We start from the raw sequence: 14,214 nt of genomic DNA, 5'->3' as shown, positions 1-14,214 counted from the left end.
CTTTTTAATTAATTATAAAAAAATAATTTAATATTTAAATATAAATTTTAAAGAAAAGCAATAAGAAAAATGGATTTTTAGAAAAAAATATTTGAAAGGAAATGTAATGAGCATTCTGATTGGTTCGCGACTATTTAATACCGGATGCGGAAGTGCATGTGGATATACTTATATAGGTTATGTTTTTATAAACAAAGGGAATTGACACGCTTATTGTTTACATCGTTTTTTCATGTTATGATTTAAGTTTTAAAAGTTTTAATTAATTATATATTTATTTACAATGTCTACACCTGCTAAAATAAAAAAATTGGACGAAGTCGTAGTTAATAGAATTGCTGCCGGGGAAGTAATTCAACGACCGGCAAATGCTTTGAAAGAATTAATTGAAAATTGGTAAATATAATTAAATTTCTTCTGTAAATTAAATACGGGTTTTTTTTATATATAATATCCAATTTTTAGTTTGGACGCGAAAGCTACTAATATACAAATTGTAGTAAAGGAAGGTGGTTTAAAATTGTTACAGGTATTTTTAGTCTTTTTTTATTTTTATAAAAATGTTAACATATTTTTATTATTTAATAAGAATTATACCTACTTGATTTGAGTTGATAATTAAAAATAATATTCTGAAATAAAAAGATTCAGGATAATGGAACGGGAATTCGAAAAGATGATATGGAAATTGTTTGTGAAAGATTCACAACAAGTAAATTAGAGAAAATTGAAGATTTACAAGCACTAACGACTTATGGATTTCGTGGAGAAGCTTTAGCTAGTATTAGTCATGTTGCTCAATTGACTATAACTACAAAAACAAAAGAGGAAAAATGCGCTTACAAGTATAAATAAATAATTACATATTTACTGCTGATCTTTTTGTATCAACATTTTTTTTTTCGTTGTTTAGCTATTTATAAGATATTAATTAATTAATATTTCCAAAGATGTTCTTACTGCGATGGCGTATTAAAAGCTTCACCAATTTATTGTGCTGGAAATCAAGGCACTACAATTACGGTTGAGAATTTATTTTATAATGTACCAACACGTAAAAAAGCATTGTCCAGTCCTTCAGAAGAATTTTCAAAAATTGTCGAAGTTGTTACAAAATATGCTATACACAATCCTTCGATTGGCTTTAGTTTAAAGAAACAAGGAGAAACTAATACACAAGTACAAAATAAAATTATATCTAATATAATAGAAAAAATTTTTTAAAAAACTTTTTTTCAAAAAAGAAATTTAAACTTATTTTATTAATTTAGGTATTTTTTTTTTGTCTTAGGTAAAAACGCCACATTCCTCAACGAAAATTAATAATATACGACTTTTATATGGCAATCTAGTATCACGTGATCTTCTCGAAATTGAAATAAAAGATGAGAAACATAATTTTAAATTACATTCACTCATGACAAATCCAAATTATTCAAATAAGAGATTAGTATTTCTTCTATTTATCAATCATCGATTAGTCGAATCTTCAAGTAAGTAAATTAAACATTAATTCAAACAAATATTAAGAAATAAAATAAAATAAAACTAGATACCTATACAAAAATTATTTCAGTGTTGAAAAAAATGTTAGAAGATCTTTATTCAGTGCATTTGCCGAAAAAAACACATCCCTGGTGTTACATGTCATTGGAAATTGATCCACATAATATTGACGTTAATGTTCATCCAACGAAACATGAGGTACGCTTTCTTCACGAGGATTCAATAATTGAAAAAATAAAAATTGCCTTAGATGAAAAACTTTCTGGTGTCAGTGCAACAAGAACATTTTACATGAAATCAAAATTACCAAATGTCGATGTTACAAAAAACATTTTAAAAGAAGTATTACCCGATTATGATTCTCAAAAAACTGATAAAACAAAAAAGCCATACGCTTATCAAATGATACGAACAAATTCATCGGATCAAAAATTGGATAAATTTAGTTTCACCATTAATTCGAGCGCTAAAAATGAGAAAGTAATTTCTATTGAGAATACAGATGAGGACAAGTCAAAAGAATCTGAAGAGAGTGAGAAAAAAATTGAAGAGAAAAAAACAAAATCAAAGGAATTTGAAAGTAATGAAAATATTGAAAATATTGAGAATATTACAGAAATTGAAACAGACAAGGAAATGTCAATTTTGGAAGCAACAAATTTAGAAACGTCAAACAATTTAGAGGATTATGCAATGCAAGAGGACAATTCAACTTGTTTTATGCTTTCAGATTCAGACGAATCAAATGCAGAGGTGTCGAAAAATAATAAACCAATTGATTTTGAACTTGAATCAGCTGATAGTAGTTTGATTGCAGATAAAGCGATGGAAAGAATTTATAAACATTGGGGAGGGGCGCCAAAAACAAAAGAAAATAAAGAAATTAATAAAGAAATAGAAAATGAAAAATCAAATGACGACATTCAAAAGGAAAATGAAACAAACAAAAAAGATGAAGAAACACCGGAATTTAAATCATATTCCGTAAATAATTTCAGAAGAGAAGTGAAATTAAAAAGTATTCTTCTGTTGAGAAAAAAAGTCGAAGATAATTATCATTCGGGTCTTCGGGAAATTTTGTCAAATTTAATATTCATTGGATGTGTTGACGAAGGATTTTCTCTTATTCAAAGTGGAATTAATTTATACATTAGTAATACACAAAGTCTTGTGTAAGTTTTAAATAACCACAAAATTAAAAAAAAAAAAAAAAATGAAAATTTAATATGATTTAATCTTTTTTTCTAGGGAAGAATTATTTTACGAAATTATGCTCTATGATTTTGCAAATTACGGTGTTATTAAATTCTCCGTAAGTAGGATAATTATCTCTAGAATAGTTTATATGTATAATTTTCTTTATTATTTTGAATCTTTTAATTAGGAATCTCTGCCAATTTATGATTTGGCAATGTTGGGTCTCGAGACAAAAGATGCTGGATGGAGTGAAGAAGATGGAAAAAAAGAAGATTTAGCCATGAGAGTACAAGAATTACTTTTGGAAAAAGCTGATATGATGAAAGAATATTTTTCCATTGTTATAGATAAGAATGGAAATTTAAAATCTCTTCCAATATTATTAGGTGAGCGATGTAATTCAAATTTGATGCATATTTTTCTAAATTTATCTTTTCTTTTTTAGATCAATATTATCCTAACGAAGCTGGAATTCCATTATATATATTGCGATTAGCGACAGAAGTCGATTGGAATGTGGAACAAATATGTTTTCAAAATATTTGCCGTGAGACTGCAAAATTTTATAGTCAAATTGACACCGAATCAGAAATATACGATTGGAAACATATGACAGAACATATTTTATACAGCGCAATAAAAGAAAGTTTACTTCCACCAAAACATTTTGCACACGATTCAACATTACTTCAATTAGCATCGTTAACTGATTTATACAAAGTATTTGAAAGATGTTAAGTATTTATTTATTTTACCGAAATATAAAATATATTTTTTATGATGAATTAAAAGAATTTCTTTTTTTTTTTTAATACTTTTGCAAAAAATTCTATTTTATTCTCCTTTTTTTATAGTAAAAAAAAGAGGAATTCATTTAAAAATTTCTTATACAATTGATGACGTAACATTATCAACGTCTCTTAAAATAAAATCTAGATTCAACGTTTTTTTTTTTTTCTCACCACATCTCAAACATTCGGAAAATTCTTGTTGTGCAAAATTTGCATATACATTTCCTTTTATATATATATAATTCTTTTTGAAATTCTGCAAACAAGTTTTCTTCTAATGTAATATTAGAATTTAAAATTCACCAGATTTCTTAATATCATGCTATACAAATCTTTCTAATAAATGATAATAATAAATGCAATTATAAGTAATATTGTAGTAAAAATAGAAATTTTTTTTTTATCGGAATTGTAAAACACTTATCTTGAGACCGCTACATTGTTTACCGACTTGAGAGACCTCACAAACTTTACATAATGAACCATTGAATTGGGGTTGATAGGTTGCTCCACAAAGAGGACATTTTGTCTCAGGACTTCCTTGATAAATTGGCGTATATGTACCGGCGCATAAAGTGAATGGATTGTGTTCATCATAAGCCAAATTATGTTCATCAATTGGATTTTTATCGCATGCCTGAAAATAAATAAAATGAAATAAAAAATTTTTAATTGACATTTAATTTAACTTAACAAAAGACAAATTACCTGCAATATTTTTCGAACTTGTTGAGCAACTTCTGCCCTCGGTCCCAATTCAAGAAGTCTTCTGGCAAAGGATGCGGCCGTCTTATAATTTTTCAATTTGAAAAACATATTTACAGCTGTGCGAAGTGTTAAAATTTGATGCACTGGTTGTAAATTACAATGCGTAAAATATGCAGCCATTTCACAAATTCTCTTTTGTTCGGCCAATGATGCTTTAGGTAGATTTTTTCTCTCCGATTCCATTTTTAGACCAAGAATATATTCCCGACAAATTTGAATAAGCTGCTGTGCCTCAGCAATATCTTGCCTTGTATCAACAACCAAAAATGGAACACTAAGAAGAATAACTTGTAATTTTTCCGTAGCTTCAACGAATTTTCCACTAGTTGTCAATTGATAGCATGCCTGAAGTCGTTGAACAAGATCAGTGAGACGTAAACCAATTGCTGGTAATCCCGTTTTAATCGTTGCTTCTTTCCAATTTCTCAATGGATGATTGTACAACGATGGAATACTCGGTAACAATGAATATGAAGTACGTGATCGTGCAAATGTATTCATAAATAACGATTGATATGGCTGGAAATTAATAACTCCAACTTGTTCATATAAAAGTGTGGAGGCAGTTTTAAATGATCCTGCCAAAACATGATCAACTGGTAATTTGGAATTATTAATCCAATGTTGAGTTGATGGTACACCTTTCGTTGGCGCTGCATAATAATTCTCATCAGATGTTGTATTACTGACTTCAAGTTCCGGTGGTAGATCAACATCCTCAACTTCCCATCCAGCTGTCTCATCACCTTCGTTACCACTTTTTGCATCCTCCATCTCGTCTTCGTCCATTCCCAATTCGTCATCGTTACCCCAACCCTCAACAACATTTTCATCTTCCTCAAGGGCCAATGCCGCTGAAACTTGACTCTTACCACGTGTCATCATTGCACCCTCAAAGAATCCTTTAGACACTGTCAATAGCGGCCAATTATTCTCCACCTGCTGGACCGGAACCGGTGGACACAGATAAATTGCCCCTCCTTCCAATTCTGAAAGTTCCTCCTTCATTGATTCATAAACAGCATCGTCTTCCTCATTTGAAATACCGTGAATCTTCTCCGTGACATACGCCAACGACGATTGACCAGAATTCTACAAATCAAATGTTATTAGAATAAAAAAAAAAAAAATAAAAAGAAAATAAAAAATAAAATACCTTGAGAATTTTCACACGTTCATAGATATCACCCAATAGAAGGCTTCCTTGATACTGTCCAGACACATCTTTTCTTATTTCGGCAATTTTTGTCATTTTCTTCAATTTATCCAAATTTCCCGTAATAAGATAAAGAAAAGCGAGTTTCTCAAAATTCTTTGTTCTTTGATAACACATTTCAACAACTTGATGATTACCCTGTAAAAGTGCTGCGTTTGCTAAATTCTCCCAACATGTTTTTTCATCCAACGATCTTGCTGCTTCAAGTGCAACTTCAATATTTCCACATTCAAGTGCAAGACCAAATCTTGTTTTCTCATCTTTGACAAAATGTAATGCAACTTCGGGATAACCTTTTTGTTGTAAATAAGCAATTATCGATTGACCAACTAAATTTGCAGTACGCACCATATGCAATACCTCCTCATATTTACGATTTATAAGCGCTAATTTAAATTTATATTCCGTTGGATCTATCCTCAATATTCTTGGTCGACATTCACGATCAAGACAATAGACTTGATTGCCCTTGACTTTTGTCACATAAATCGGTAAATCAAGAGTTCTTATTATTCCATGATCACCATTATTAATTGCATATTTAATATGATTACTTGTCGTATAAATAAATACACCGGATTCATCCCAAGCACCTGATTTTACTCTCGTATTCTCATGAATCGAACACAATGATTCAAGACGACGATTGCAAATATTCACCGTATGTTTAGCAAGTAGTGCAACGTATGACATATCTCCTGACCAAACAACATAACGACATTTTGATATCTTCACCTCAGCGAGCGTTCTCTTTTGTTGAACATCAAATAAAATCACCTGATCAGCATCGCGCAACAATAACATTCCCGTACCAGCGTAAAAGATTTCATCACAATTTGGAACTTGTACTTTCTTCGTGACTTCATTTTTCAAATTTTTTATCAACAACTGCAAATAATTTTTATATTAGAAATGAACAGGAAAAAAAAGAAAGGTGAATAAAATAACTTACCGAATAGGCACGATCCAAAACTGCGAAACGATTACGTGCAACCCAAATCGCAGTAATTCCACCAGCTCTCTTAGCATCTGCATCGGTATTTGAATCACCATCCCTTGGAATAACGTAAAGATCATAACTACTATTATCAATATTCGATGGATTTCTCGTACAAATAAGAACTGCATTCTCCGCTTGATTATATGACATACTGTAGGGTGCAATTTTCACACCAGTACGTAATTGCATCACCGATACATCTTTTGAAGTTGTAAAATCCAATTTACGCAAAAAACGTTCCTTAACATAGAAAAGAATATTTCCCGAAACAGCATACGCTGGTCGTTCACGTTCCAATTTAAATATAATCATTCCTGAATCATGTCCAGCTGCAAATAAATTTAATGTTGGATGCGCTGCCAATACCCAAAATCTCTCATGTTCCCTTCTAAATGTATGTAAACAAGTACGTTTCGTCATATCCCATACACGAATACTTTTATCCTCTGAATTTGACAATATAATATCCTGTCGTGGATGAAATAAAACACAAGAAACATTATTATAATGTCCCCGACAAACATCAACTTCCCATGCTTTTAAATCATTCATTCGCCATATTTTTATTTGTCTATCGTCAGCGCCTGAGACAATTAATGGTAAAGTTGGATGAAAACTCGCCCAATTAACACCGCGATCGTGTCCCTCTAAAACATGTTTAACGAGTGCATCAGCCTGTCCAAATAAATCGGTAGCGCCTGGATTTTTTAAATGATCCTCAAGACCACCAGGACCTGGTGCAACATTTTTTTTTCTTAAACCAGAAATATCCCAAACGCGTACAGTTTGATCGAGTGAGGCAGAAACAATTAAATCCTCCGATGGATGAAATTGTGCATACATCACATAATGATTGTGTCCAGTTAAAACACAAATACAGGTTCGACTTTGCCAATTCCAAATGCGAATTGTCTGATCGTCCGAGGCACTAAGTATCCATGGATATTCATGATGAAATGCTGTTGTTCGAATATAGTCCAAATGTCCAAGAAGTGTGAATATACATCGACGTTGTTTATAATTCCAAACTTTAATTTTATAATCATCTCCTCCTGAGACAAACAATGGTTGTTGATTATGAAAACAAATACCACGTACCGGACCATCGTGCTCGTCAAATTTATCCAAAAGAGTACACATTCGATAATCCCATAATTGAATGACTCCATTGTGCAAACTGAAATATTAATTTAAATATCAACATCTTAATCAGTTAAATGTTTCAAAATCATAATTAGAAACAATAAGGATATTAAAAAAAAACGCTGTGTCTATTTAACCCGCTAACGGGAAAAATGCAAGATTTTGGCTATTTACACGCTTTTTTTTAAATCACAAAAATAAGAACTATTTAGTTTGCAGTAAGTATTTAAAATATTTTTTATTTTTCTTATTTATTTATTTTAGAATAATAAAATATATTTTATTATATAAAATGTATATTAAGTGCAATTAAAAATAAGGCAATCGTTTATTTAAATATATTAATGTGATTTAATACAAAGTTTATTTGACCCAATATGAATTGTTTTGGTAGGGTTGTTTAATTTAATTAATTATTTAATTAAAGTTGTAAAAAAACAATTATTTGTTTAAACCAAACTGTTTAACTACAGGTACATTTATTTTCTAATAAATTATTAGAAAATAGTTTATGGAATTATTTTCTATTGAAACTTTAAATTTCCAAATAAAAATTAAATTTTGAAATACAATTAAAATTCTTATATTTTATAAATACATATGGGGCATTCCACAGGAAATTTTCATTCAACATTTTTTTTGTCCGAATCTTTTTTTTTCGAAATCTAAATGAAAAATACGTATTTTTTAATTTTTTTATTTGATGAAAATGAAGGATAAAATGATAAAACTGAAGTTACCAACGTTGATTCAACGAAAAAAATAAAAGTTAAGGATTCTAATTCCCATCAAAGAAATTTATTTATTTTCAACCCTCCATAAACTATTCACTAATAATTTATTAGAAAATAAATATACCTGTAGTTAAACAGTTTTCTTACAATAAATTTGGTTTAAACAAAAAATTGTTCCTTTACCACAACTTTAATTAAATAATTAATTCAACCCTACCAAAACAATTCATTTTGGGTCAAATAAACTTTGTATTAAATCACATTAATATATTTAAATAAACGATTGCCTTATATTTAATTGCACTTAATATACATTTTATATAATAAAATATATTTTATTATTCTAGAATAAATAAATAAAAATAAAAAATAATTTAAATACTTACTGCTAACTAAATAGTTCTCATTTTGATGATTTTTTTTAAAATAAGCGGGCTAAATAGCCAAAATCTTGCATTTCTCCCGCTAGCGGGCTAAAATAATCTATCACCACTATTCCTTCCGCTAGCGGGCTAAATAATCTGTCACCACTATTCCTCCCGTTAGCGGGCTAAATAGAGACAGCGAAAAAAAAAAATGAAAAACAATAGCTGTCAAAAAAAAATTGCAAACATAACCAACAAAAATCTATACAAATATTGTATATAAATTTTTTAATATATTTTTATTAACAAAAAATAATAAAAAAATTTTTATATTTACCTTGCAAGTATCCATGGGCGTTTTGGATGAAAGGAGAGTCCTTTAACTCGAGCAGATTTTGTTTCGAATTTCGTCAACATTATTCCACAATTCACTCACAATGTGTTCAATAAAAATTCATAAATTCTTTATCACTTAATAAATCTAAATAATAATTTAAAATTAACGTAATTTCTTTATTACAATTAATATTCTTGATTTTTAATGAATAATATTGTGCACTTGTGGCATTGCCATCGTGTCATCCGGAAGTGTCAAACAGGTTAACCACTGTAAATCAATGGTCTTTGGGAATATTCTGTTTAACCAATTAAAAATGAGTTCGAAAAGACGATAATACATTTTATTGGTCAATTGAAACTGCCAATGAGTAAAATTATTTTGAAAATACACCTTAAAAAAATGAAATGTCATCAAGAAAAGTAGGTTAATTTTTTGTTTATTATTATTTTTTTTAAATCAATTTTAGTTAAAATAAATAATATTTTGTGTAATTAATTTTAAATATTTGGTGTAGAAGTTAAAATAAGCTATTCTGCGCAGACGCAACCTTAAAAGGTTCAAAGTCCACAAATAAATTGTAATACTTAAACTAATAAGGATATTAAGAAAAAAAATATATCAGGTATAAAAAATAACTTTTAGTAAAATTTAAGAAAACATTTAGAATATAACAGTAATTTTTTATTAAATTAATTAAAATAATAATTAATCGAAAAAATAATTCATTTCTTTGTTATTATTACATAATAATATTAATATGTGTTATTAATTGTAAAAATTTTGACTTGTCATCATGAGTGAAAGTTTTTATATTTTTTTCATTATTATCACTGAAAATGTACATTTTTTATTTATAAATATAAAAAATATCATTAATTATTAATTATTTTAAATTATTATTATATTATTAACTATTTTATTTTATTTATAAATATTGTTTAATTTCATTTTATATAAGTAAATTAGGAATAATTCTTTTACTATATCAATAATTAATATTTTTTTGCAACATATTTTTTTTAATTATAAATAAAATAGTTTTCATTTTTATGTAATTATTTTTCAGTACTTATATTTAAAGACAGACGTACAGAAATTTTTATAAAATGTCTATTATTATGAGAAAATTGCTAAAACCACAAGTAAATTTATACTTGAGAAGTTTATCATCACAAGCAAAACTTGTTGAAGTTGAACGAAGAGACTCAGGTAAGCTATCTGAAATTAATTAATATTAAACTGATAATTAATTTCCATAGAATAATAAAATAATTATACTAAATGAAATAATTTTTTTTTTCGCAGGTATAGCAGTGGTTTCTATGGCTAGACCACCAGTAAATAGTCTTAATTTGGAATTATTAACTGAATTGACGACAACTTTAAATGAAATGAAAACACAAAAACTCAAAGGAATCATTATAACTTCGTCTCTGTCAACTGTATTTTCGGCAGGACTCGATATTATGGAAATGTATAAAGTTGATGTTAAACGTTGCTCTCAATTTTGGACTGCTTTGCAAGATTTTTGGATGACACTTTATGGATTACAAATACGAACTGCTGCTGCTATAAATGTAAAATAACAAATATTTACTTGACTTTCGTATATTTCGAAGTAGTGCTTTATTTTTAAATAAAATATTTTCTAATTATTTTCTAATAGGGAGCAAGTCCAGCTGGTGGATGTCTCACAGCGCTTGCCTGTGAATATCGAGTCATGGTTAATGGAAAAAATAAAATTGGATTAAATGAGACAAAATTGGGAATTGTCGCTCCTCAATGGTTTAAAGACACCTTCATTTCAACAGTTGGCTATCGAAAAGCAGAAATTGCTCTCCTTCGGTAAATATTAAAATAAAAAATTAATTACATTTAGAAATAATCAAAAAATTATTTTGTAGATACTTTGCCATTGGATAATTTTGAAAATTTACATTTTTAGAGGAACTCTCTTTACCCCTGAGGAAGCACTCAATATAAATCTTGTAGATGAATTAGCATCCGATAAAGCTGATGCAATTGCAAAATGCGAGAAATATATCAATAGTTTTGATAAAATTCCCGGTGAGTGTACAAAAATTTTTTTTTTGTAATTTTAATTTCTTTAATATATTTATATATTTTTTACATTACAGCCGAAGCTGTAGGTGTAACTAAACTCCAATTGAGAAATAATCTTATATCATGGCTGAAGAATAATCGTGAAAAAGATACGGAAATATTTGTTAATTTTGTTATGAATCCAAGAGTTCAAGCAGGTCTTGAAATTTATCTTCAATCTCTGAAAAAGAAATAATTATTTCTATTCTTATATCAAACTGGGGAAAAAAAATCGAAATTTTTATTCCTATTTTTATTGATTCCTTCCATTTTTTTTTTTTTGAATGAAACAGTAAAAAAAGAGACTGATTCATCTAATATAATTTTTAATATCATGAGATATTTTTTACATGAAATTTTAATATTCTATCTAACAGTGAAATAAGATTTTTACTAATATTTTTTAGTATAATGTATAAAAAACTAAATTTTATATCATATTTTTTATACGTATTATAAGGAAATTATTTTTTAAATTGTAATTATATAAAAGTAAAATATAATAAAATGTTTACATTTTTCATTTAATATTGTCATTATTCATTTTGAAAAATATTATAATCATAAATCGAATTTTGATGAGAAAATTCTCCAACATTTTCATTGGAATAATATTCCTTAATACTGTGTTCATTAGTAATGGATTCATGAACCTCATCTTCATTAACATCTTCTTTAACATCTTCTTTAATTTCTTCATTGATTGTACTTTCTTTAGAAATATCTTTATTATCATTATCAACTTCTTCTTCATAATTCATTAAAATACCTTCCTGAAGTTGTTGTAATTTATGAAATTCTTCACGTTGAAAATCAAAGAAATGAGAAATTTCCAAAATTTGATTACGATGTCTTTGTTTTTCCTCTCTAATAATAAATTTTTTTTTTTTTTAAATATACAAATGAGCGTTTGTAATTATTAAGAAATAGTCTTTTACTTACTCAACTTGTTTTTCAGTTAATTCATCTAGCCAATTTTTTAATCGATTCACAAAAATATCTTCACGATCATCAATTACCTTAAAAAAAAAATTCAATTTGCATATTTATTTATTTATATTGAAATTTACATTTATATTGTACCTGTAAATGTATGTCGTGTGATGCACCAAAATTATTAATCATTATATCTTTTGAACCGCAAATCTCTTGATATTCAAGTGGCATTGTTTTATCACCAAAACTATTCATAAATAATGTCACCAATGATTTCAAATTATCATTATATTCCCTTTCGGCATTTCTCATCATTGTAAAAAATCCTTGTGCAGTTTCTAAACACGAGCCAATCATATCGGTCATGTTAATTTTGAAAATTTCATTTAAATCCTAAAAAAGGGTATATTATTTTCAAATTTATAATAAATTAATTAAATTTTTTTTTATTTTATAATTTTAGTAAAATTAAAAAATTACTTCAAATTGTTCGTGTAAAATAATTTCCTTATTCATTAATTTTTTCCAAGTTTTATGTAATAAATCATCGAATTCTTCGGAAATTACTTTTACTTTAGAAATATTCTTTTTGAATTCATCATTATTTTCTCCACTGTTTTTTATTAAATTTGTAACTTGAGCGAATATTGAAGACTTATTCTCTAATATTTCTTCTATTAATCTAGAAATTAAAATCAATTTTTGTTTTTATTTAATTTTTAAATTTTTGTTTCTATATTTGTTTATTAACAATTTATATATAAGAATTATTTATACTTACTGTTGTGCCTCTTTTTGCGCATCATATTTACCATTTTCGATTGTTTTTTCAAAAATTTCAATTTCATCCATTCTACGTTTCTGTTCTTTTAAACCATAGTCAAATAATTCGTGACAAAATGATAAAAATGTTATTTTATATTGTTCATATGCAGTTTCTGTTTCGCGATTTATATTCATCAGTGCTTTTCCCTCTGTTTCAAAAGTATAATAAAATTTATTCATTAATTTAAATTAAACTATATTTTAATTAATATTTCTTGCCTTTATCATTTTTAAATATTTGCTCGAATAAATGATCATTATCTAAATATTCAACATAACAAGTGGAAACTTGAATAATGTGATCTTCATATGCTTTTTTTGCATTTAATAATTCTTTCTCCTCGTCTTCTTTTTCCTTGAGATTACTTATTTCCCGACTGAAGGAAAATAATAAATAATCAATATTGTAAAAGAAAATGTAAAAAACAAATTTTTTAATAAAAATTACAAATGCTTATCAATTGATCTTCTTCGTTGATCTTCAGTTATCATTTTATATTGTAAATAAACAAGTTGAGGTATGTAGGCAATTAAATAATCCAAATATTCTTCATCATTTGTACATGGATTTCCCTCCATATTTAAACTTTTCAAATTGTTAAATTTACGTAAATACATCACCTTAAATAAAATTTATTTTATTATTCATAAAATTTGTAATAATAAAAATTTTGAAATAACATAACTCACATGATTTCGACATTTAATTTCATTTCTTCCAAGACTCATTATTTGAAGTTTATCCAAATTATCTATACCCTCGACTATTTCAATTTTATTATTATAAAGTAATAGAATTTCCAAATTTACAAGATGATTTAAATTCTCTATAATTTTTATTCGATTGAATGATAAATCTAATTCTTTTAAATTAACAAGATTATCGAGATTTTCAATTTTTTCTATTATATTACTGGATAATTTCAAAATTATCAAATTACTCATAATCCAAAGATGACTGATGTTCAAAATATCTGAAATAAGAAAATTTTATTTAGATATAAAAACAAGAATTAAAAAAAAAAAAATTTGCAAAGTGAATTTACTTACTCAGATGTTCAATTCTTATTTCCTTTATTTCATTTAGTTTAATATCATCTTCAACGAATAATTTACCGGCTTCATTCTTGGGACCTTGATCAATGACTAAATTAATTAATAAATCATGATTTATCACAGAAGGTGCTGATGAATTTGGAAAAATTAAAATTTCTTCCATTTTATGTGACATTTTTTTTTTTTTTCTAAAGTGTTAAAACAATTAAAATTAATAAGTATCTTTTGTTACTT

General features: G+C 27.1%; 4 protein-coding genes across 4 annotated transcripts; 2 read left to right on the top strand and 2 right to left on the bottom strand.

The window, feature by feature from the left end:
• Positions 1 to 171: 171 nt before the first annotated feature.
• Positions 172 to 3,496, top strand: LOC127284784 (DNA mismatch repair protein Mlh1). Its single transcript, XM_051310447.1, has 9 exons — positions 172 to 396; positions 466 to 529; positions 646 to 845; positions 951 to 1,179; positions 1,292 to 1,493; positions 1,577 to 2,678; positions 2,755 to 2,818; positions 2,891 to 3,089; positions 3,149 to 3,496. Exons 1-9 carry the CDS (start codon positions 284 to 286, stop codon positions 3,439 to 3,441), a joined length of 2,466 nt encoding a protein of 821 aa, XP_051166404.1. The 5' UTR covers positions 172 to 283; the 3' UTR covers positions 3,442 to 3,496.
• Positions 3,497 to 3,715: 219 nt separating this feature from the next.
• Positions 3,716 to 9,326, bottom strand: LOC127284783 (coatomer subunit alpha). The gene is made up of 5 exons (XM_051310446.1): positions 9,058 to 9,326; positions 6,431 to 7,655; positions 5,419 to 6,366; positions 4,203 to 5,354; positions 3,716 to 4,131 (listed from the first exon to the last, which is right to left on the bottom strand). The coding sequence occupies exons 1-5, from the start codon at positions 9,135 to 9,137 to the stop codon at positions 3,895 to 3,897; spliced, it is 3,642 nt and encodes a 1,213-aa protein (XP_051166403.1). The 5' UTR covers positions 9,138 to 9,326; the 3' UTR covers positions 3,716 to 3,894.
• Positions 9,327 to 9,475: 149 nt separating this feature from the next.
• LOC127284782 (enoyl-CoA delta isomerase 1, mitochondrial-like) lies at positions 9,476 to 11,686 on the top strand. Its single transcript, XM_051310445.1, has 6 exons — positions 9,476 to 9,682; positions 10,127 to 10,269; positions 10,366 to 10,637; positions 10,727 to 10,905; positions 11,006 to 11,127; positions 11,199 to 11,686. The coding sequence occupies exons 2-6, from the start codon at positions 10,167 to 10,169 to the stop codon at positions 11,357 to 11,359; spliced, it is 837 nt and encodes a 278-aa protein (XP_051166402.1). The 5' UTR covers positions 9,476 to 9,682; positions 10,127 to 10,166; the 3' UTR covers positions 11,360 to 11,686.
• A 6-nt stretch (positions 11,687 to 11,692) lies between these two features.
• LOC127284781 (dynein regulatory complex subunit 3-like) lies at positions 11,693 to 14,175 on the bottom strand. The gene is made up of 9 exons (XM_051310443.1): positions 13,975 to 14,175; positions 13,615 to 13,898; positions 13,373 to 13,545; positions 13,144 to 13,301; positions 12,881 to 13,073; positions 12,580 to 12,781; positions 12,247 to 12,492; positions 12,106 to 12,182; positions 11,693 to 12,030 (listed from the first exon to the last, which is right to left on the bottom strand). Exons 1-9 carry the CDS (start codon positions 14,153 to 14,155, stop codon positions 11,700 to 11,702), a joined length of 1,845 nt encoding a protein of 614 aa, XP_051166400.1. The 5' UTR covers positions 14,156 to 14,175; the 3' UTR covers positions 11,693 to 11,699.
• Positions 14,176 to 14,214: the final 39 nt, after the last annotated feature.

The sequence above is a fragment of the Leptopilina boulardi genome, unplaced genomic scaffold, assembly GCF_019393585.1.
Source record: "Leptopilina boulardi isolate dan_hultmark-lab unplaced genomic scaffold, ZJU_Lbou_2.1 LbouV2_325, whole genome shotgun sequence".
Lineage (NCBI taxonomy): Eukaryota > Metazoa > Arthropoda > Insecta > Hymenoptera > Figitidae > Leptopilina > Leptopilina boulardi.
This window is presented reverse-complemented; position numbering and strand designations above follow the sequence as displayed.

What these genes read in the sequence shown, in the direction of transcription:
- LOC127284784 (XM_051310447.1), top strand. Translation starts at nt 284, where the DNA reads ATGTCTACACCTGCTAAAATAAAAAAATTGGACGAAGTCGTAGTTAAT. An exon ending in AAAGAATTAATTGAAAATTG is followed by an intron (nt 397 to 465) that starts GTAAATATAATT and finishes TCCAATTTTTAG; the next exon opens with TTTGGACGCGAAAGCTACTA. An exon ending in TCGATTAGTCGAATCTTCAA is followed by an intron (nt 1,494 to 1,576) that starts GTAAGTAAATTA and finishes AAATTATTTCAG; the next exon opens with TGTTGAAAAAAATGTTAGAA.
- LOC127284783 (XM_051310446.1), bottom strand. Translation starts at nt 9,137, where the DNA reads ATGTTGACGAAATTCGAAACAAAATCTGCTCGAGTTAAAGGACTCTCC. An exon ending in TTTTGGATCGTGCCTATTCG is followed by an intron (nt 6,367 to 6,430) that starts GTAAGTTATTTT and finishes AATTATTTGCAG; the next exon opens with TTGTTGATAAAAAATTTGAA. An exon ending in AAGTTCGAAAAATATTGCAG is followed by an intron (nt 4,132 to 4,202) that starts GTAATTTGTCTT and finishes ATTTATTTTCAG; the next exon opens with GCATGCGATAAAAATCCAAT.
- LOC127284782 (XM_051310445.1), top strand. Translation starts at nt 10,167, where the DNA reads ATGTCTATTATTATGAGAAAATTGCTAAAACCACAAGTAAATTTATAC. An exon ending in GCAGAAATTGCTCTCCTTCG is followed by an intron (nt 10,906 to 11,005) that starts GTAAATATTAAA and finishes TTACATTTTTAG; the next exon opens with AGGAACTCTCTTTACCCCTG. An exon ending in TAGTTTTGATAAAATTCCCG is followed by an intron (nt 11,128 to 11,198) that starts GTGAGTGTACAA and finishes TTTACATTACAG; the next exon opens with CCGAAGCTGTAGGTGTAACT.
- LOC127284781 (XM_051310443.1), bottom strand. Translation starts at nt 14,155, where the DNA reads ATGTCACATAAAATGGAAGAAATTTTAATTTTTCCAAATTCATCAGCA. An exon ending in AAATTAAATGTCGAAATCAT is followed by an intron (nt 13,546 to 13,614) that starts GTGAGTTATGTT and finishes ATTTTATTTAAG; the next exon opens with GTGATGTATTTACGTAAATT. An exon ending in TTTTACACGAACAATTTGAA is followed by an intron (nt 12,493 to 12,579) that starts GTAATTTTTTAA and finishes ACCCTTTTTTAG; the next exon opens with GATTTAAATGAAATTTTCAA.